This window comes from Sciurus vulgaris (assembly GCF_902686455.1).
Source record: "Sciurus vulgaris genome assembly, chromosome: 5".
In the NCBI taxonomy this organism is placed as follows: Eukaryota; Metazoa; Chordata; class Mammalia; order Rodentia; family Sciuridae; genus Sciurus; species Sciurus vulgaris.
The window spans coordinates 14,660,199-14,681,587 of NC_136465.1; the positions used below are offsets into that span (position 1 = coordinate 14,660,199).

Below are 21,389 nucleotides of genomic sequence, written 5' to 3' on the forward strand. Positions count from 1 at the left end.
CATACTTTCTGAACATTTTAGAAAACAAGAAAGTTACCTGCAAACCCAACCCTGCTTACCCCAACCCAACCACTACTAGTGTTTGGGCGTGTTTCCCCAGGGATCTGTCCTGTCCAGGTTGAACTGTGTGTTTCGTGTTTGGTTTCTTTCTCGTAACGCCGTGTCGCCCTCTCTTCCACGTTGCTGCCTAACCTTCATTTTAAACGGCTACTCACATTCCACCCAGTGGCTGTGTCATGATTTATATAACCACCCCTGATTTAAAAAGAAAAATATTAGGTTTGTTCATTGTTTGGAGAATTTGGTTACTTTCACTTTTTCTTGGGATTAAAAAAGAAAAGGAAAGAAAATGTTAGGGCCTGCTACATTTTTACTGTACTGTTGTTTTCATTTAATATATTTAATACCTTTCATTGAAAAGATCTCCTTTAATCCCTTATCACTATTTTGGGATAGATATGATTTATTTCCATTTTATAGAAGCTCTACAGGCAGGTTCGGGTGAAGGAAGTCACCCAAGGTCACATAGCAATTTTAGTGGCAGAACTGGGATTTGAACCAAGTTTTCTGACTCAGGTCACCTCATTTATATTATAGTCTTCCTGGAGTTTAAAGATGAACTTGCCCTCTTCTCTGTCTTCTCCTAAAATATACACTTCATAGCTGATCATGGTCCAAGTCCCACTGAATGACACATTCCTACCTATAGTTCACCTTCCCCAGCCCTGTCCTGATATCACCCCAGAACACAAAAGGGTCCTTCCTGGGAAAGATGTTGCTCTGAACTTTGTCCACTGGGGTGGGGAAGGCTCAGTCACTGGGCCTCTCTTCTCCCCAAGAACTTGTCTCCTCTGCACTTCGTTCCTCTCCCATACACCTCAAGGTCCTGTGTGGTCCAACTCTTTGCAAACAGTAGGCAGACCTGTGTCCATTTGTTCTAGGACTAGGCCTGGGAATAGAGCCAGTTCAGATGGACACTGACCCAGAGACTTGACCTGGGGTACTCTGCACTGTGCCCCCACAGAGGCCCTGGGACCTCTGTTTGGCCAAGGTCAGGAGCTCATTGTCCACCTTCTGTCCCTAGTCTTTCTCCCTCTGGCGCACACACCACAGATGCACCCGTCGCAGAGCTGGAAGTGAACTTGGGGTGTGCACGTCTCATGCCTGCTTCCCCCTTTTTCCTTCTAAAATTCTCAGACCTTTTATTTTGAAATAATTTTAGATTTGCAGTCATTTCACAAAGAGCACAGAAAGCTCCCAGCCATCCTTTACCCAGCTTCCCCTAATAGGAACATCTTACATAAACACGTATCTTTATCAAAACTAAGACATTAATATTGATGTGACCCATCAGCAGAGCAACAGACTTCACTGGAATTTCACCAGTTTTGCCACTAATATGACTTTTCTATTCCAGGATCCAACAATGCCTTCATTTGACAGCTGGCCTCAGGGTGGATGTGGCTCCCTCAAGGTCATGAGGAGAGCTGGTGCAAAGCCCACTCTGCATCCAGACCTCCCCCCCTCCTGTAGCTTGGACCACTTCCTCACCCTCACTGTTCTGTCTAGAAACAGAGTTTGCTGCTCTGTAATCTCTAGTGTCACAGACACCCTCGTCCCATGCTGCCTGCCCATATCAGTCCCATGTCCCCGATAAGGCCACCTACCCCAGGCCTGTTTGCTCACCGACTCATACCCTATGTGCATGCACATGCCCCTTCCGGCTGGCTCAGACCACTCCTGCCTACTGCACAGCACAGCTTCCTACTTCTGCAGAGTTCTTCCCCTCTGAGAATGGAGGACACACAGCAGACCATCTCAGCTGCTTTCCCTCCCTCCCTCACTCTTCCCCACTGTCCCAGGTAAACAGCTGGGCTACTCTTTTCTTCCCAAAGCCTTGAGGAGCACCACTTCTTTGTTGTCTCCTTTAGCACACCTAGAAGGACAGGGTACACACCCTGTGTGTCCTTAACAGTTTATAGGGGCCAGGCATGGTGGCACATGCCTATAATCCCAGCAGCTTGGCTTTGGAGGTTGAGGCAGGAGGATTGTGAGTTCAAAGCCAGCCTCAGCACCTTAGGAGGCCCTAAGAACTCAGCAAGACCTTGACTCTAAATAAAATATAAAAAAGGGCCGGGGATGTGGCTCAGTGGTTAAGTGCCCCTGGGTTCAACAACAACAAACAATAACAACAACAACAACAAAAGTTTACAAAGGGTTTTTTATTATTATTATTATTTTTGCTTGGCCGCAGGTGTGACTTGTGACAGGGCTGATGAGGCCCACTGGATAGGGAAGGAGTGCTTTCCCTATGATAGTGAGGGAATGGAGGTGTGGTTTGTGGCTGTCTTTGCTCTTCCAGGCAGTTGGGCCGTCTGGTGTTTATCTAGGATGCTCTGAAGCTCACAGAGCCCTGCCCAGACATGACCTCACTCTCTCAAATCATCCCTGGGAGGCAGAAAGGAGTCTGTGACCAATGTTGCCCCCACTTCACAGATGGGAAAATTGAGGGATATAAATACACACAGCAAATGTGTTGACAAAGCTACTCTGTAGCTCTGGGGTCCTGGCTCTGCCCTATAAGTTTAGCTGTTTGTGGCGTGAGAGGTCTCAGATGGAACTAGGAGAAGCAGTGGTCAGCAAGTGCCTCCAAAAATCGTGGACCCATGAGGCATGCCCTGTAGCCCAACATAGCACCCTGCCTCTGGGGACCCTGCAGTCAGCATCAGTGCGTAAGAAGGACCCAAGCAGGCCAGGTGTTCCTGAGAGTGAAGACCAGCTCTACAGCAGCCATAGAGGCACATTTCACCAGGGCAGGTCTTTGTATGGCCACAGGTGATATGGCTGTGAGAGCTCAGTCTGGAGCGTTGGTGGATTGCCTGGGAATGGTGCCCAGTGCTGGCAGGCCACATAACTCCTCTCCAGATGTCCTGGCTTCCCAACAACCCTGTGGACCAAGGGTTGTTATGACCCTACTCTAAAGATGCGGAAACTGAGGTCCAACCTACCCAGGGGCACACAGCAAGCCAGCCGGCAGCCCAGAGTTATATCAGCACCAAGTCACTGTCCCCCCCAAAAGAGAGGTGTACCAAGCCAGCAGGAGAGAGGAGGGAAGGGGAGGCCGGGATGGGGTGAGGAGCCCAGGCTTGGCCTGTTTGCAGATTCCTTCCAGCTGGTCCTGCCTTCCTGTCCTGGGAGGAGGTTAAAGGAAGCTCTGAGGAGGAAAGGTCAGGCTGGGAGAGAAGCAGGAGCTGGCCAAAACAATCCACACCCGCTCTCCATGCGCCAGGCCCTGCATGCTGGGTGGGAGGGCACCACCCGAACCCTCCGCGGGTTCAGTCTGCAGCAGAGGCAGGGCGGCCTCGAAATTGCATGGGAAATACCGTGAGCAGGGGCCCTCTAATGAAGGCTGAGCCCCAGATTCCAGGCTCTCTCTCAGCCCCAAATCCCTTCCTACCGTCCCCAACCCTGCCCCACCTTGACCATCCCAGTCCTGTCCTCTCCCTCCTCTGAGCCTCCGTCTGTCACATCCTCTGCCCAAACCAATGATTTAGCGCTTAGCCTATAACCGTCAGTTGACTTTTTATGAAATGTCTATGTCCATCTCTCCAACTAGATCAGAATCTCCAAGGCATTGGTCTGTGTCCGCCCGGCCACGTGACCTTTAGTACAATTTAACGAAGTAAGAAGAAAGTTATTTGGAAGATGATCATCACGGGCAGTGCCCTAATTTGTTTATGATGAAAGTTGGACAGTGGGTCCAAGTGGCGGGCCCCGATCTCTGTAACGTCATCGGGTTTGTGACGCCACCGACACCGGGCGCCGGGCGCTCAGCACCCTGAGGGCAGGGTGACGTCACCGTCGGAACCCGCACTGACAAGTGCGAGCTGGAGGAATTAGAGGGGTTGGCGGCGGGAGATCGCCCGGCAGAGAGAGGAACGACAAGCGGGCAGGAGCGCTGCGAGGGACCCCTCAGCCCAGCCCGGAGCCCAGCCCCTGACGGGCTGCCCCGCCCCTTCGGTGACCGACTCGGGTCGGCCAATCGGTGCAGGCCGCGGAAACACGCAGCCTATCAGCGGGCGGGGCTCGCCGGGCGCTTCCGCGTTCGCGCCGGCCGGAGGCTGCAGGGGAGGGGACGTGGGCAAAGGAGCCCACGCTCGCCCACGTCCAGCCCAGCGGGCTCTGGAGTCTGCGGGTCTCGGCCGCCGCCGCCTGCCAGGGGACTCGATGGCATCGGAAGATCTGGCGCGGGCGCTGGCGGCCGTGCTGGGGGGCCGGGGGCTGCACGTACAGAATTGTGACTCGGGGCCGGCAGGCGAGCCGCCCGCGCCCGTGCGGCTGCGGAAGAACGTCTGCTACGTGGTGCTGGCCGTGTTCCTCAACGAGCAGGTGAGCGTCCGCCCGCCGGCCCTCCTCTGGGCCTCGGGAGCGCGCAGCCAGCCCAGGTGGGGACCAAGAGCCAACGCCGGCCGCAGCCACCACTGCCTTGTGCGTGGCGCTTCCCAGTTTTCCAAGCACTCTCACACTAGCATCTGAGCCCTCCGATTGTCCCGATAGAGAGGAGGACACTGAGGCCCGGGAGCTGGTGGTCTCACTCAGTAGGCCTCAGCGCCTTGAGGAGAGGGCCATGGCATACCTCCTCCCTTCCCAGGACTCTAGCACCGGTGACATGGAGCAGGACCCTCTATCGGCTGGCTAGGACTGCCAAGGAATGGAATGGGGAGCTTACACTCAGGCCTTGGGCACCCCGAGAGCTCTTTTTGGGCCGATGTCTGTACTAGTCAATGTAATGACAGCTACAAGGGTCCAGGACCGTAGGGAGGGGTGGGTCATAGGGGCCGAGAGGAGGGTGGCTACAAGTTTCAAAGCTTGTGGCCAGAGTAGGGCCTGGCCATGAGCAGTTTGTAAACCCCAGGGGGAGGTGAGAGCTACACTGTGATATATATAGACACCAATCAGTATGGGACAGTGGCTGCTCTCATCTGCAGCCCCTGAAGCAGCTCCCAGGACTCTTAGCCCCTTGCAGAAATGGAAGTCTTTCTGAATTCACAGAGGGTTGAATTACTACAGAGATGTCTGTTGCCCCTAGCCACACAAAGGCCAGTCGCCTGGAAAGCTCAGCATTCTGAAGGTGTCCACCATTGAGGGAGTCTTGGGCAGATCCACTCCTGGGTGGGGAAGTTTGCTTGAGGGCCGCTCTTCTGGAGCCCCAGACTGCCAGCCAGGTTGGGGGTGAAGATTCTCTCTGCCCCCTCAGGATGAGGTGCTACTGATCCAGGAGGCCAAGAGGGAGTGCCGGGGGTCATGGTACCTTCCTGCGGGGAGAATGGAGCCTGGGGAGACCATCGTGGAGGCACTGCAGCGGGAGGTGAAGGAGGAGGCTGGCCTGCACTGTGAGCCTGTGACACTGCTCTTGGTGGAGGAGCGGGGCCCCTCCTGGATCCGCTTCGTGTTCCTTGCTCGCCCCACAGGTACAGCCCACTTGGTGGCATGTGAGCAGGGGCCAACGGCCACCTTTCCCCCAGCTTGTCCTCTGGTGAGATGAGCCCCTCCACAGCCAGCCCTGTTCTGACTCGTACAAGATTGGCATTGGCTGGTTGCAGCGCGGGGGCTCATGGCCTCCCTGATCAGGGCTGGAGTTCTTGGGCATTCCTTAACCTGCCAGTCCCCACACTCCTTTTAATACCTTCCCTCTTCCTGTCCCCCAAATCTCCCCTAGGCGGAATTCTCAAGACTTCCAAGGAGGCAGATGCTGAGTCTCTGCAGGCTGGCTGGTACCCACGGATCTCCCTGCCCACTCCACTGCGGGCCCATGACATCCTGCACCTGGTAGAGCTGGCTGCCCAGTACCGCCAGCAAGCCAGGCATCCTCTCATTCTACCCCAAGAGCTTCCTTGCAGCCTGGTCTGCCAGCGGCTGGTGACCACCTTTACTAATGTACAGACAGTGTGGGTGTTGGTGGGCACAGTGGGGATGCCTCATTTGCCCATCACTGCCTGTGGCTTTACCCCCATGGAGCAGAGGGGTGGCATCAAGGTGGCTGTCCTGCGGCTGCTACAGGAGTGTCTGACCCTGCACAATTTGGCAGTGGAGACCAAGGGGCTGCTCGGACTGCAGCACCTGGGCAAAGAACAAACAGATGGCATCTGCCTGAATGTGCTGGTGACAGTGGCTTTTCGGAACCCAGGGGTCCAAGATGAGCCCCCAAAGGTTCTGGGTGAGAACTATTTTTGGTGGAAGGTGATGGAGGGAGACCTACAAACCCAGCTCTTGGAGAGGCTCCAGCCATCTTCTGTTGTCCCACTAAACAGATAGAGAGGTGCCAGCTGTGAGCAGGAGCTGGGCAGTAGGGCGTCTCTACCAGACTTTGCCTTCCTCCCTCTGAGGCAGGCAGGAGGCTGGCAGTCTGATTGCACAGAGCCTAGGGGCCGTTTTCCTGATTCCCAGGGGAACTTTGGGGAACTCTGTGGAACAGGTTGTGTCAAAAGGGACAGTGCCTTTTAATCAAGCAGGAAGTCTAGAGCGCAAGCACCCAGTTGCCTTGAGGGTACACACACATGCTTTTCCCGAAGCGGATGAGAAGCTCTCGGATCCCCAGATGGCATCTCCACATCATTTCTATGCCCACCTTGGTAAAGGCCTGCATGCTGATTCTTCCAAGCACTTCTGACTTGGAGGAGGGTGTAGGGAGGCTTTTGAAGGAGGGCCCCTTGCTGAGTAAATAGTAAATTGCTCACCTTGCCTTTCCTGCCTAAATGTCTCTGGGGGTGAAGTGAGGGAGACTGTTGTTCCCGAGAACTGTTGCTCCCCTGTCCCACCCACAGCCACTCAGTCCCCCCACCCCAGTGCACCAACAGGGTGGTGGGGGCTGGTACCTCCTGCTGTTCACTGTAACCACTCAGCCCACCGGGGCTCAGGCTTTTCTATCCTGCTGGGCAGGATGTGACTAGGAGGAACCCCTCCAGGAGTTGAGCAGTGGGGACTTCGGGAAGGTGCAGGTGGGACTGGAGCCAGAAATGCCACCCCTGCCTCTGCCTGAGCTTCCCAGGCTCTGAGCCCTACCCGCTCCCTCTCGCCTCTGCCTGCTTACATTTTCAGCCTGAGCTGTGGTAAACCCTTTCTTCAGTTCCTCTCAGATTCCTGCCAAATCATGGCAGGATATATATATATTTTTTTTTCCTTTTTTTTTTCTTTTCAAATAAATGAATTTTAGGGGAAAACCGAAGGTAAAAATAAAATATATCGTGTGCTAATCACCATATCTAAGGCACAGATTTCTGATTCTGGCAGGGGAACACTTGAATGGGCTTTCCTTTGGGTGACAACACACTGACTGGAAGGGCCAGGGGAACTCTGGCCCTTCCCAGTCCCTGCCTTCTCTCTCAGCCACCATCTTGTCTTTCTGGCCTCTGGAGAGCGGTTGAACTCCTCGGCCCCTCTGAAGACGGACACATCTTCTGAACACTTTTTGGTTCACGGAGTGTCTGAGAGATGTCCCCGTCCCTGTCAGAAGGGCAGCGATATTCCCTCCCACTATTTAGCCTGGTTGTTTTCAACACTGGGAGCACATGAAAGTCACCTAGAGAACTTCCATACCCTTCTGCCCCACCCCCGAACTGACTGAATTGCTGGGGTAGGCGGGCTGGGCACTGGCATTTTAAAAAGGAGCCAGGCATGGTGGCACATGTCTATAATCCCAGCAATTGGGGAGGTTGAGGCAGGAGGATGGCAAGTTCAAGGCCAGCCTCAGCAACCTGTCTCAGAATTTTAAAAAAGGGCTGGGGATGTTACTGGGGTGGGGGGTGGGGGGGGGGTTAAAAAAAAAAAAAGCCAGCTTAGGTGATTCTAATATGCACCTGGTTGAGAGCCACAGGAGGGCCCTTTAAGTTCTCTGCCCCTCTACCCCTGGAACGCTCTTAGTGACCTCTCAGAGGAGCCCCCTCCCCTCTCAATACATCTAAGGACGAAGGTGTTAAATGTCAGGCCCACCCTTCAGAATGAAAGTTACACAGCACGCAGCAAACCCAGGAAAAGGAGACCTGCATGCAGACACTCCCACACCGCCTGTCCCCTCCTGGTCGCTCCCAGGCTGGCAGGCTGTTGTAGGTGAGCTAAGTAGAAACAGTGTCATGTTGCTCAGCCAAGAGAGTCTGGTTCCTGGCAGGTGTGGAGGAATATTGGATTTGCACTACCAGAGCCTGTCTCTATTTACCACCCACCTATGCTCCAGTGCTGGAAAAGGAATTGAACTTGGCTTCCTAGGGGTGGAAGATGGGCCCAAATTAGCAGTGAAGCTCTGGGTAGGGGATGAGAAGGCAGAAGAACGGAGCCACTGTGTCCACGCAGTCACACTGTTTATTGCTGTGCTATCTGGGGAAGACACCGTGCAAATGCCAAAGTGCATTGATTAGAGGCCTGTGACTCTCGGACCCTCGAACGTCTTAAGAATCTGAGTCCAGACCCAATCCAGCCACCATCTGCTCTCCTGTGCCACCCAACGCCCTGTGCACACATGCACACGTGCATGGCATTCTTCCGAGAAGCAGCAGAGTCCTCCCCCGCCGGGAGGAATGCGGGAGAGGTAGAGGTCATTGAGTTCCCTTCTCTTTCATGTCACCTCTTGGCAACCTATGCCAGGCTTCTAGAAGCGGCATGGGCAGGAAAAGGAAGCGAAAGGGGCTCTGGCTTGCTCCTCCTTGCCCAGGAGCCAAGCCAGCCACTGCAGTCCTGCTGTGAGGTAATGCCTGGCTACGCCCATGCTCCTGCAGGTCGAGACAGATTTGGGCCGGGTGGAGTGGCAGCCCAGCGGTGGAGTGCACACGGGGAGAACAACACCAGGCTGCCTGTGCCTCAGCCCCTCCCCGTAGGGCCTCGGGGGGCTGGAGGCAGGGGCAGCCTGCCTGTCTCTACCCTGAGCTCCTGTGCTCCTCAGAGAACACTGAGCAAGGGTAGACTTTGGAGGGCAAGGATGGCCTCCCCTGCACTGACCTCTCTGCCCAGGTGTTGAGGACCTGCTGAGACGGGTTCGGAAGGCGCCAGAGAGGAAGCAGCTGGAGCTGTGGACTGGCACCTGGCTCCCCAGCTCCAAGGCGCCCACCTGCCCTGGCTGCCACGGCTTTGGGGTTCTCATTAGTGGCTGCCCCCGCCTGGGTGCGGAGCATGCTTTGGGCATGTGCCATGAGGCAGTTTGGGAATTTCGCAATAGTCTCCAGGAGGGCAGGGCAGGAAGAGGGGCATCCCCCACCGTCCCCCTCTCTGCGGCTCAAGCCAAGAAGGCAGGGAAAAACTGTCAAATTTCAGGGCTTCTGGTCCCCGTCTCTCTGGCTTGAGTTCCTGGCCAGCCTTGGAGCCAGGAGCTCAGTCCCTGTTGCCCCTGGAGTTGTCTGTTACAGGTCATGGCCCTGGCCACACATGGCCAGTACTGAGGGGAGAGTCACAACACAGGGGTCCAGGCGCTCACTGGCCATTACTCAGATTCTCCAAGAAGGCCGGAGGACATCATACTGCCTGGGAAGCCATCTCTTTTGCTCTAGGGCACCTTAGAAGCCCACTCCCTGAAACCCAGGGCTGTGTGGTCAACAGGTCAAGGCCTCCCGGAGTTGGCCTGGGAGTTGAGGCCCTCAACCTGGAGGACAGCAGTGGCAGCAGGGCCAGGCAGGAGGCAGCTTTTGAGCAGAGCTGTGGATGGGAGTCTCCCCACCCGCCGGTCATGCTCCTGGGTCAGACTTGCCCTTCCGGGGGTGGGGAGAGGTTCAGCTGAGGACCATGTGGGGGAAACTTCACGAAAGCAATGGCGGCCAGCTCCTTGCAGAACTCCTCAAGTACGACCACACCCTGAAGGAGGGTCTGGTGCTCCAGCCTGAGGGGAGACGGCACAGGGGACATGCTGGGTGGTGGAGGCTTGTTCCCAGCATGACAGCCTGATGTCAAGGCTTGACACCGTGGCCAGACACTCCCCCAACCTTCCCACCCGAGCCACCCAGTACCCTTGGTGACTTACTGCTCCCCGGGGACCTGGCCCATCAGTTGCTTGCGTACCAGGAGCAGTTTGCCTGGGAACTGGGGTACCCTCTGAATTCTTTGCATCAAGTCTCCAATCACCTGGAATGGGAACCGGGAGGACTGAGATGGGGACCAGCCACGTTTCTGCAGGCTCCCCTGGTTCTGCTGTGCCATGGAGCTGGGGTGGGGACTTGTGCTCTCCCGGGCACTGGCGAGGGTTCCAGCCCCCAGCCCCCTGGCCAGTTCCCTTCCTGCCCGTTCCCCAGCATTCTTACCCTAACAAGCACAGAGAACAGGCTCCGGCAGCCAGGGGCCAGGTTGATGTAGGGATCCAGGAGGTACTCGTGGATATGGGGGTGGGGGAAGAGGGCGAGCCGGGACAGGACTGAGGTCACTTGCAGGTTCAGGCTGTATGGCTGGAGGGAACGAGATGGACAATACTGGGAGGACTGGCAGGGGGTGGCGAGCATTTCTGCACTCCCCCAGCAAGGCGCCTGGCTGGTGTGAACATGTGCGGGGGTGGGAGACTCACGTGATGTGTGTGTCATGGATTCCCTGGGGCTGAGGGCCAAAGCATGTTAGGGCACGTGAAGCAGAAGTGAGACGGGGCTTCCCGCCTGGGAAGGGCGAGGGGCCATGGAGATGAAGACCCAGAGAAGGGGCCGAGCCCTGTGGCTAGCACCTGCTCTCCTGAAAGACTCAGAGCCCCAGCCTGGAGTTCTTCTGGGGCCCAGTCCTACTGGCTACCTGGTCCAAAATCCGGGCCATTCGGTCAAACAGCACTTGGAGGAAGTGACCCTCAAAGAAAGGCCGTTCGGGCTCATGGAAGTCCAAGGGTGTAGGACCCAGGGGCCAGCCCCATGGGGCGACGCGGGAGCTGCACTCCTGGAACTGAAGCAGAAAGCGGGAGAGTTGGGGAACAGTGGGGGAAGCAGGCCCAGAAGGGCCCAGCAGAGGGACCCCCTGCAGGAGGGATGGGCCTGGGGCCCCCTGGGCAGGAAATCAAAGGCATTTTTCAACCCAGTGCCTTGGAAGGGCAAGAGGGGACTGCAGAGGTGCCACTCACCAGGCCATAGGCATCGTGGACATATGTGTCATAGCCAGTCTCCTCCAGGAAAGCTGAGGTCTTGGCCTCCTCAGGGACCAGGCAGAGGAAACTGAGAGAGAGCCCAGGTGTGGAGGTGCTTCCCTGGGCTCCCCGCTCACTGGACCCCCAAAACAGAACATGAGTCAAGGGGCTCCGATTGCCTAACCTGCTTCCCACCTGTTGACGATCTCGGTGACTGCGGTCTTGCCGTGGGCACTTGTGGGAGGAGCTACAGCACGAGGCTTTGCAGGGGGCGAAAAGCTGCAGTCGAAGCCGTCGTCGGGGAAGTAGGGGTCTTCTTCCAGGTCTCTGTGGCCAGAGCGGACGCACGCGCCAATGAACGGATGGGCAGGTGGGTGCTCATGGGTGCGCTGAGGGCTGGGCAGGGTCCTGGGCAGCCCCGGGCCTCCCAGTTGTACTTACAGGGTGTCCTCATAACTCTCGGGCTCTGGTGAGCCCCGGGCCACATACAGACGGCCCTCGAGGTTGCACAAGACCAGGTCACGGATGACCTGCTCGTGGGGCTTCTGAAGCAGCTCCTCGAACAGCCTCAGTGTGGCGATGCTGATCTGGAGCAAGAGGGGGTGGCAGGGTGCCCCCCACCTCAGTGCCTGGGAACTGCCGGCCCAGATAAAAAAGTCCTCTAAGGGAGGGGTCACTGCCCTTGGCCAGGGGTTAAGGTGGCAGGTTTTGGGGTGCGAGGTTGAGCGGAGGGTGGCCCAGGAAGCAGGAAGTCATTATGCTACCTTTCGTGTGTGTGGTGCTAGCAGTCGAGCCCAGGGCTTCACACACATTAGGCAGGAGATCCACCACTGAGCTACATCCCCGGCTCTGTTACTTATTTGATGCGCTATCTGAGGCAAGGTCATTGCCTCAGTTTCCCCGTCTAAAAGATGGGACTATCAGCCTCCCCTATATCACAGAGGGCTTGAACCTCCAACAAGCCAAATAAATAGGAAAACTATGATACCACACAACACCATGAAGAGTATACTGTCACAGAAAATTACTGGGTAACAAAAACAGCTCAGCTGCCAATCACCTTGTCATTGCTTTGAGGGGCTCAAAGCCTCAGAGGCAGAATCTCCTGGGCAAGCTAATGAAGATGGGAAGAAGTGCTCAGGAGACCCCCTTGGCAGGGTGGGGGTGAGCAGAGTCAGGTGTCCCTCCTGTCTTACCTCGTCCGAGAGGTGGTCACAGTGTCTGATGAGGTGTGAACACAGGGTGCGGGGGCTATCCTCAACAACTGCGGGGTGCCGTTCGGTGCCCAGGAGGAAGGCCACAGCCTGCTGCAGCAGCACAGGGGAGCGCAGCTGGCGCAGCATGGCCGTCAGCAGGGCGGTGGAGGTCAGGATACTCTGCTCAGACCTACAGGGAGAGGGACCTTAGCCAGGCGAGCAGCCTGAGCTAGGTGGAGAGAGCACAGGCACAGAACCCTCTGCTGCTCTCCTTCTCTGGCTAACATGTCCCTACTGAGGTCATGTAGCTCAGAGTGATGTGCTGTCAGGGGCAGGCCTGTCACACATTAACCAGTGAAGCATACAGACGCAACTCTAACCAAGGAGGTTCCTGGGCTTAAAGGGACAGGAAGGGGCTTGGTGTGGTGGGTATGGGCCAAGGCCCAAGAAATAGGGCAGACACTTACACATGCAGGAGCTGGGGCTGCAGAGTCTCCACAAATAGCTTCTCAGCCACCGCCTTTGCCAAGGTATCCGCAACCACCTGAGTATCAAAGAGTGTGTCTCCGCCATGTTCATACCCATCACAATTTCCCTGGGAATCACTGTCTTCACAGTGCCTGCATGCCAGACAGAGGGGCCTGGCTAACAGGGACCCTGCTGGTTCCTGGCCCCAGGCAACAGGCCTCTGCTCCACTTGCCCTTGAGTTGGGATGGTAAGGGACGCCATGAGAGCACCCGGCTATGCCTGCCCCTGCTCACCGCATGTGCCTCTGTGATAAGGTGGTCGCAGTAATCAAACCAGCCCAGGAAGGCAGCCAGGGCCTCCTTGCCAGGGAAGGATGCCTCATCGGATGGTGCACTGGGTAACCTAGGGGAGAGGGATGTGGGAAGTCTGGAGGGCGAGAGAGAAGCTTCGAGATCTTCCCCAGGGACATCTGGAAGCCAGCCCTCTCCTCCTCCTCTGAGCCTCTATTACTGGAGCCAGGACTCCTGCAGGCCTTGTGATCAGAGACTGCAGAAGTGAAGCTTTCAGAAGGGTGACAAGGCCCCTGGGGATTCTCTGTAACCTCAAGAAGGTAGTCAGCAGGGGTCCCCAGCCTATGTGGAAAACCAGAGCAATGAGCTTCGGGCCTTTCGTGGCCAAGGACCTACCTCCAGCTGATGCCCTCTAAAGCCGCGATGTCTGCAGGGTCAAGGAAGGCAGGCAGGGACTGGTACAGCTGGCAAAGGTGCTCTGTGAGGGCCATGCAGCAGGGGCTGCTCTGTGCCAGAGAGGTGGCGGCTGCTGAGGAGGCCACGCTTACCAGGAGGAGCAGGTTCTCCTGGGCCTTCAGGGCCACTCGACTCTTCTGAGGGGACAGGGATATGCATCAGGGACAGGCACTGGAAGCCCCAAGTCACCTCCCAGCAACTCACCCACCCTTCCCTGTCTCCGCCCTCGTCACTGTAGCTAGCACCTTGCTCTTGCACAGTCCAAGCAGGGAGGTGATTAGGGTACTCTCCCCAGTCCCACTATCTGGCCCCTCAGTCTCTGCAGGCAGGTGGCTGTTCAAGGCCTGGGCCCCACAGTGCTCCCCATCCAGCTGGGAACCCTTGTCAGGAGCACCACTGTGGAAACTGTCCTTGTCCGGGTGGCAGGCAGAGTCTTTGGGCAGGGTGGTAGACTCTCTGGATGCCGCCTTCCTGCTGATAATCTTTTTACCCTGCAAAGAAGGGGACATGCCTTGGTCGCAGTGGAGACCATTTGGCTGGGACCTCCCTGAAGAGTACAGGGACAGGGCCTCAGCCTGGAGCCTCAGGGAAGCTGCCTGTGGCCTCTCTGCTTGTTCGAAGGGATGAGGGGGCTTGCCCCTGAGGTTCCAGGTCCTCCCCTTCCCGTTCTCTGCAGAAATACTTGCTTCGAGGATGTACATGAGCAGCTCTGGATCCTGCTGGATCTTGGAGCAGAGGACGCTGGTGAACTGCACCTCCTCCTTCTCTGTGAGGGATCCAGAGACTGTCCCACCAAGTCGGAGAAGTTTCTGGAAGGGTAATGGGGCAGAAAGACACGGGAGTAGGGTGGTGGGGCAGGAGGGCCTCCTTCTCAGACACCCCTTGGCTTCCTGGTCCCTCACCTGCACAGGCCTGTGGACGCTGAGGTAATGCAGCAGGGGGTGCTGCACCTGGGCCAGAACTTTGCTGAAGAATTGGAACACCTGCTGCCGCATGCCTGGGGGGTACTGGGGTCAAGAGCAGAGCACCCTCTCAGAGACCAGGCCACGGCTACCTGTCCAGAACGCTCTTCCCCAGAAACCCCAGGGCTCAACTCCTCCTGGTCACAGCTCGGAGGCTGCCTTCTCACAAACTCCCTTCCCTGTCAACTGGCCTTCCCTGCACTCCCAAACCCCTTTCCTGCCTTAGTTTTCTCTACAACTGAGTCATCATCAAACATACGATAGATGGCCATCCACATCCACAGGATAGACCCACCAACCTGAGATCAAAATGATGAAAAAGAAAAATCCCACAGTGCATCTGTACCGAATATGTACAGACATGTCACTTGTTATTATTCCCTAATTAATGTAGGAAAACAACTATTTTCATACACTTATTTTGATTTTGGTAGCAGGGATTGAACCCAGGGGAACTTTACCACCAAGATACACCCCCAGCCCTTTTTATTTAATTTTGAAGCAGGGTCTTGCTAAGTTACTTCGAACCTTGCTAGATGCTAATGCTGACCTTGAACTTGCAATTCTCCTGCTTCAGACTCTTGAGTCAGTGGGATTGCAGGTATGTGCCACTGTGCCCAGCGAGCACTTACATTTGTATTAGGCATTACAAGTAATCTACACATGACTTTTTTCCCCCAGTACTGGGGACTGAACTGAGGGTGCTCTACCACTGAGCTACAGCCCCGGCCCTTTCTCTCTCTCTCTTTTTTTTTTTTTTTTTTTTGGAGGCAGGGTCTTGCTAAAAGTTGTCCAGGCTGGTCTTGAACTTGTGATCCTCTTGCCTTAGCCTCCTGAGCCACTGGGATTACATATATGTACCAATCACACCTGGTTAGTCAGGATTTAAAGGTTCAGGAGGCTGTGTATAGATTATATGCAAACATGGTCCTCCCTCGGTATCCATGGGGGACTGGATCCAGGACCCCATTTTAAAATAAGGGACATGAGCATCTATGGATTTTGGTATTTAAGGGGCGATATAGTGGGATCCTAGAACCAATCCCCCATGAATAACAAGGGCCAACTGTACACAATTATCCTGCCCCTCATCCATAAGGATTCCTGTCTCTTTTCATCACTGTGGTGTCCCCGGTGTCTAGAACACAGCCTGGCACATAGCAGGTATTCAGTATATCTTTGCTAAATGAGCACAAAAAGAACAGGAGTCTCTGGGAGGAGGTAGGATGCCCCAAGAGAGACACCACAGCACCCTTTCCATTTGGCTCATCCACCCTTAGTGTGGGTATGTGGGAGGACAGGGCAGAAAAGGAATCCGGGGCTGGCTGGGATGGAAGGTTCTGGAGGCTCCCTGGGCGTGCCCACCTCAGCCTTGCCCAGGGTACACAGGGTCTCCAGGATCCTGTGCTGCAGCAGGTACTCCAGGCAGGGGCCTGCCTCGCCAGCTGCCGCCTGCTGCCGCTCCTCATACACCAGGATGTCCAGCATCTGCCTCAACCGCCAGGGAATATCTGTTTTCTTGACCGGGGTGTTTTCATCTAACGGAGATTCAGAAAGCAAGGGTGAGTGGGATGAAAATGGATATTTTCAGAGCCCAGAAGGGGTAGGTCGCATCTGGGAGATGAGGTAAGGGGTTGAGGACAACTAGGAAATGGAAGTTTACAGTTCATATATCTTCAAGTCTTTTTGGATGAGGCCCAGGATATAGCCTTTATCAGAGGGTCATTTTCCTACAAGCCCCAGGACAGGGACACATCATGGGCCCACAGGAAGACATTTTAGGAGCTGCCTGCCTGTCTGCTCTGGGCTTGAGTGAGCAGCTGAGAACTCAGGGGTCTATCACATATCAGGCTATTTCTAGAAGCTTCCTGAGTGACAACCCCCTGGAGCCTGTTTATGCCCGTTCTCTGCTCACAGAGGGCAGTACCGTTTTCTACAAAACAGGACACAATCTGCACACCATCCGACCTGCTCTGCCATCATGGCAGGGCTTCAGGAGCCAGCCGCACAGGGTGCTGGGTGTTTAGAGAAAGCTTTGGGGACTGGCCTTGGAGCACCCCCTAGCTTTCCTTTAAGGCATAGGCTCTTCAGCAAGGCAGGCTGCCTCCTCCTCTCAGGAGCCTCCTGGGATCTAGGAACCATTTTGGAAATTAAAGAATTGGATGCAGGTAAAGCCCCAGGTGGGTCTGAGCCAGTTCTCGATCTCATCCCACTCTCCCGTGGTCTGGGGATCTCTGTTAGATTGCTGTAGTCTAAAGGGGTGGCTCCCAACTGGATATGGGGTGGGATCAAGGTCTGAAGACATTTATGGTTGTGCCAATGGCGGGCAGGTGATGGAGACCAGAATTGCTGCTCAACAGACAAAACTTCCCAGGACATTCCTCCTAAAAGCACAATCCAGTTCAATGTGGACTGTGCTAAGACTAAGAAACCTGGTCTAAAAGAATTCTCAGAGGGTCCTAAGAGTGCCCAAAGGCCGCTTTGTAATTTCTTGGGCTGGTTCAGGCTGGAAAGAAAGCTTTCGAAATGGTGTAGCCTGGAATCACACAGTTTGAACACTGGGAAGTGGAAAGCTAAGGATGCAGGATCTGGTTGCCTGGCAACCATTCTGCATCCACCAATACAGGTATGTTGACTACAAAGCAACCAATCAGATTCTGCCCCTCGGCGAGTGGTCTCAGGGGCCAAATGACCCAAGACTGTGGCCCTCTAAGGTAGGTGTCAGCTTAGAGAGAAGGACCCAGGCATATGCCAGACCTTGGTTTTTGTTCTCCTCCTGTCTCTATGGAGAACTGTCTCCATAAGGGACATGTCCTAGGTTGGCTCAGGGAAAGGGGGAATGTGTTCCATTTCTTTTCACCAGGCACAAGCACGCAGTGAATAAAGGCCTGGAGGATCTACCGAGCAGGAAGCTGAGGTGAAGCCACCTTCGCCTTGAAGTCAGGCCAAGAGATCCCCAGCCTCCCTATCCCGACTCATCCTTCCTACAGGTCCTCTCCTTGTGCAGGCTGCAACCAAGCCACAAAGACCAGGTAGCCAGGGTTCTCTCTCTTCCTCTTGTTCCCTGTCTCCACTGGCTTGGCCCCAGCTCTGGGCAGTGCACGTCGCCTACACTGTGACCCTCTGACCAAGTCTGCCCCCTGGCTTCCTCAGGATCCCCAGGCTGGGGAGAAGCAGGCCCCACCTGTGCTCTCGATGTAGTAGTGTGTGATGCCCTGCCAGTGCTCCACGAAGGCCTGCAGCAGGTCGATGCTGGGCTCCCGCTGCAGAGAGAGCAGAGCCACACCTTAATGGGAGCGCTAATGACCACGAGCCTGCCGTGGCCAGTGCTCCCAGGAACAAACACCCCACACTCCTGTGAAGCGTCCAGTCAGGTGGTCACGAGGCCCTGGAGGAACCACTCCATTCTCAGCCTTTCAGAGAGTAACATCTCTCCAGGCCACACAAGTACGGTCTCCAGCTCCTGCCAAGGACCTCAGCACCACTCCCCAGCCACCCCTTCCTCCCACGTGTCCCTATCCTGCAGACCCTGTCCTGGAGAGCTAAGCACGCTGATGGGGAAATAGACACAGCATTTCAACACAACCTGCTCATGCTAGAAGACAGGGACAGGCAGGAACCAAGACCCATGGAATGACAGAAGTGAGAATCATTGCAAAGACGAAGTTTCAGGTCCCTTCAATCTATGAAGATCCATGTTCAAGGCCATGACAGACTCTACTCAGCTGGACAGGGAACATCAGCATAGAAGAGCCCTACTATGGGTTTCCTCTTTCATCCAAGGCTTCGGGCTGCACCCCTTAACTCCCTAGTCAACTCCACTCCCGGCCCCCTCGGCCACTCCTTCTGAGAGAGCTGGGCCACTGTTCTGTGCAAGTCACTAAGCTCCCCTCTTCTGTGACAGTTCTCTCCATCTCCGTGTTCTCAGACCCAATGATGAACACCTTCCCTGGAAACTTCTCCAAAAAGGGTCACTCCTCTTCCGTTGCAGAGTGAAAGTGTGCAGGAGAAAACCACATCATCAAACAGTCCCTGGACCCAGGTGCTCATTTCCACCTCTAGGCCTCTGCTCAGGGTACACTGCTCTGGGGTCCCTGAGTTCCTCTACACTTGCCTAGGTCCTGAGAGTCCCTACTGAGGTCCAGCAAAAGGCTTGCAGCTCCAGAAAGCCCTGTCCTGGACTCCTGCCTGCACACATCTCTCTAGTCTTGCGCTTCTCCACCCCACAGAGCTGGCCACACACCCGTCAGGTCACCGCACAGTATCTTGTGAGTGCCTAGCAGGTGCACAGTGCCGAGCTGGGTGCTGCGACCAGAATGACGAAGCCTCAGTCCTCAAGAAACGGAAAAATCACAATGAATAACTAAACCACAAGGGAGAAGTATGAGGCCTCAGGGGAGTGGCGAGAGGACTCTCACAAAAGACAGGGTCACTTTTACCAGGCCAGAACAGGGAAGGCTATACTGAGGCCACCCCTGAACTCAAGCTTGAACTGGATCAGATTTCAACCGAGAAGAAAGACATTCCTTCAGAAGGGAACTCTGAGGTGCATCTGGGGAAGGACAGGGTTGATGAGTTTGTGGGGCCTCCACGGCCAACCCAAGAAGTCCGGGGACTATTTTGCAGGCAGCAAGGAACAGGTCAATGCCACCTTCTAAGCAGTGTTTCTGGAAAATTCATCTGACAGCCTCGTATAGGAAAGCAGGTGATGGCAGGAAGATCGCTTAGAAGCCAGGGCGTCCAGGGGAGAAAGGGGGACACCAGAAGGACAACTTGAGGCACTCCTCATCCTGGCCCCAGGCAATCTTGTCTTCTTTCAGTTGGCTATGGGGACCATGGCCCTTCCTGAAGTGTCACCTCCCACAGACTTCCAAACACTCCATGATGAGCTACTGCATCTTACTAATGTCTATGTGACGTTGCTGGGCTGTGTAGTCAGTCACCTCTGCTGAACTGAGAGCTCTCCTAGGGCCAGGGCTCTGTGTTTTACACCAGCCTGCCCCAGAGGGCTCTGCGCACGGTGAATACTCCACATTTACCACCTATTCCTGTAAACCTCTGAGAACGCTCTTTCCACAGTTCCTCGCCTTGGAATGCCCTTGAGCCCTGAAGAGCACAATTATGTTTCGGTGATGGGGTCTCATCTCCGTCAAATATCATTTAGTCTCCAAAAATACTTAAGCTGGCTTTCAGCCAAAAAGAATACTCAGGTAAGACCAGAAAGCCCAGGAGAGGGCAGGCCAGCCAGCACAAACTGTTGAGAGAAGGCAGGGTCACAGTCCACCTGAATATTACTAGCCACTACGATGCCAGACCAAAGAAATTGCACCAAACTGTTTCTTTTTAGAGATATTCGTTTTAGAAAGAATCCAAATGATTCTTATTCTGGCTGGTTTTACTCTGGCTTCCAGGGTCACAGTGACTTGGTGACTCAGCCTAGAGAAAGACTTAGATCCCAGAGGGGTGGAGTGGAAGAGAGAGATTCCCATGTCAGCAGATCACACAGGGCCACACTTCCAGGACCATCTACATGTTGCATACAGTGGTAGCGGTGGGGAGATTACCTGCCTAAAAATATATCCACTGCTCCCAATATCTCCAGTGCCATGCCTGAACTCCCTGCATTTTAAGGAACAGGTGGGATGTCCATCCCTTCTCCTTGTTAGATGGACCTTTTCCCACGGTTGGCATTAGCTTATCAGATCACTTTCTAAGATGACAGCTGTTGAGACTGGGGACAGATAGGAAAGAAAGGAAAGGCCATTTGGAACCTCTCCTCCACCGGTGCTCAGACCTAAGTTCTGGTGCAGAGAGGGGCTGGGAGGCACAGAAGAGGGGTGTGTGTGTGCGTAAGGTTTTTACTTCCGTAACTTGTCCGCCAAGGTGGAACCACAACCACCTCTGACGGAGGAGGGGGTGACGTGGGGAGGGGTGGAACTCAAGGATGTTTCTCCTGGGACAATGTGATACTCTGAACTCATCAATTAGGAGAACAAGAATTAACTTCGCAGCGTCTTAGCAAGGCTGCTTTCAGGGAGAGGGCTTTCCTCCCACCCTATCTAAACTGCACTTTATCTTGCAGATAAAGTGAAGTGAACCCTCCTGGGCTGTCCCGGACCTGCCCTGTCCCAAAAGAAAATGGCAAAAACACATACTGACAGAATGTGAAAAATCAGTGCATTCTTTCACACCAGGCCACCCCGGAGCCACCAGGCCCCTCCCCCGATCAGGGTCAATTCGGCTGGATGCGTGCTGTAGACCGCGTTTCTCCCACAGGCGGCTATTTGAGGGCACGGTTTCTTTCCCGTCTTGGGGACGTGGTCACCCAAGGCCCGTACTTCCCACGGCTTGACCGCCATCGGGGTCTTGGGAGTTGTGCAGGGCTCAGAGGAGGGGAAGGGGCGACTGTTTTTCAAACCCAGGTGAGGGAGGGAGCGAGAGGACCGCAGCTGACAGGAGCGAGGGCAGGGGCTTTGGGGGAACCGGGAGGAAACTGTGGGTGGCAGGGAGCGCCGAGTTGGGGAGCCGGGGAGCGGTGGGGCGCGCGCAGCAGGAGAGGAAGGGGTCGGGGCGCGGGATCAGGAAAGTGGGGCGGTCTGGAGAGGATCCGGGAATCCTGCGCGCCTGCGGAAGAAGCCACGGGGCGCGCGGTGCCGAGGCGGCGACCCGCGACGGAAGGCCCAGGAGCCAGCCGGGCCCGGGGAGGGGTCCCGCCCGAGGGGACGTGCGCCCGTCCGCCGCCCGCCTCCCCGGCCCGCGCCCGCCCCCCGGCCCGCGGCTCACCGCCCCCACGGCCTCCTGCAGCAGCGCCCCGAGCCGGCTCAGCATGATGGCGGCCCGGCCGGCTCCGGGCGGCGGCGGCGGCGGCAGCGGCGGCGCGCTGGCGGAGGAGGCGCCGGGCGGCGGAGGCGGGGCCGGGCCCTGCGCCCCGCCCCGGGCGGCGGG

At 55.7% G+C, this 21,389-nt stretch overlaps 2 protein-coding genes across 3 annotated transcripts; one reads left to right on the forward strand and one right to left on the reverse strand.

Moving 5' to 3' along the window:
* The first annotated feature begins 4,079 nt into the window (after positions 1-4,079).
* Positions 4,080-7,274, forward strand: NUDT18 (nudix hydrolase 18). The gene is made up of 3 exons (XM_079139057.1): positions 4,080-4,389; positions 5,258-5,471; positions 5,720-7,274. The coding sequence occupies exons 1-3, from the start codon at positions 4,228-4,230 to the stop codon at positions 6,313-6,315; spliced, it is 972 nt and encodes a 323-aa protein (XP_078995183.1). The 5' UTR covers positions 4,080-4,227; the 3' UTR covers positions 6,316-7,274.
* Positions 7,275-9,301: 2,027 nt separating this feature from the next.
* FHIP2B (FHF complex subunit HOOK interacting protein 2B) lies at positions 9,302-21,375 on the reverse strand. Of its 2 annotated transcripts, XM_079142329.1 has the most exons (17): positions 21,228-21,375; positions 17,629-17,707; positions 15,810-15,982; positions 14,385-14,489; positions 14,169-14,291; positions 13,728-13,973; positions 13,423-13,619; positions 13,030-13,138; positions 12,735-12,811; positions 12,268-12,457; positions 11,513-11,658; positions 11,267-11,398; positions 11,069-11,159; positions 10,750-10,893; positions 10,278-10,418; positions 10,001-10,101; positions 9,302-9,859 (listed from the first exon to the last, which is right to left on the reverse strand). In XM_079142329.1, the coding sequence occupies exons 1-17, from the start codon at positions 21,270-21,272 to the stop codon at positions 9,721-9,723; spliced, it is 2,238 nt and encodes a 745-aa protein (XP_078998455.1). In that variant the 5' UTR covers positions 21,273-21,375; the 3' UTR covers positions 9,302-9,720. The 2 variants fall into 2 exon arrangements, with proteins under 2 accessions (XP_078998455.1, XP_078998456.1); XM_079142330.1 differs by lacking the exons at positions 9,302-9,859; positions 10,001-10,101 and having other exon boundaries at positions 10,279-10,418; positions 11,256-11,398.
* Between the last annotated feature and the right edge of the window lie 14 nt (positions 21,376-21,389).

What these genes read in the sequence shown, in the direction of transcription:
- NUDT18 (XM_079139057.1), top strand. Translation starts at nt 4,228, where the DNA reads ATGGCATCGGAAGATCTGGCGCGGGCGCTGGCGGCCGTGCTGGGGGGC. An exon ending in CCGTGTTCCTCAACGAGCAG is followed by an intron (nt 4,390 to 5,257) that starts GTGAGCGTCCGC and finishes CTGCCCCCTCAG; the next exon opens with GATGAGGTGCTACTGATCCA. An exon ending in GTTCCTTGCTCGCCCCACAG is followed by an intron (nt 5,472 to 5,719) that starts GTACAGCCCACT and finishes AATCTCCCCTAG; the next exon opens with GCGGAATTCTCAAGACTTCC.
- FHIP2B (XM_079142329.1), bottom strand. Translation starts at nt 21,272, where the DNA reads ATGCTGAGCCGGCTCGGGGCGCTGCTGCAGGAGGCCGTGGGGGCG. An exon ending in CTACTACATCGAGAGCACAG is followed by an intron (nt 15,983 to 17,628) that starts GTGGGGCCTGCT and finishes AATCTCCGTTAG; the next exon opens with ATGAAAACACCCCGGTCAAG. An exon ending in GCGTCCACAGGCCTGTGCAG is followed by an intron (nt 14,292 to 14,384) that starts GTGAGGGACCAG and finishes TTACCCTTCCAG; the next exon opens with AAACTTCTCCGACTTGGTGG.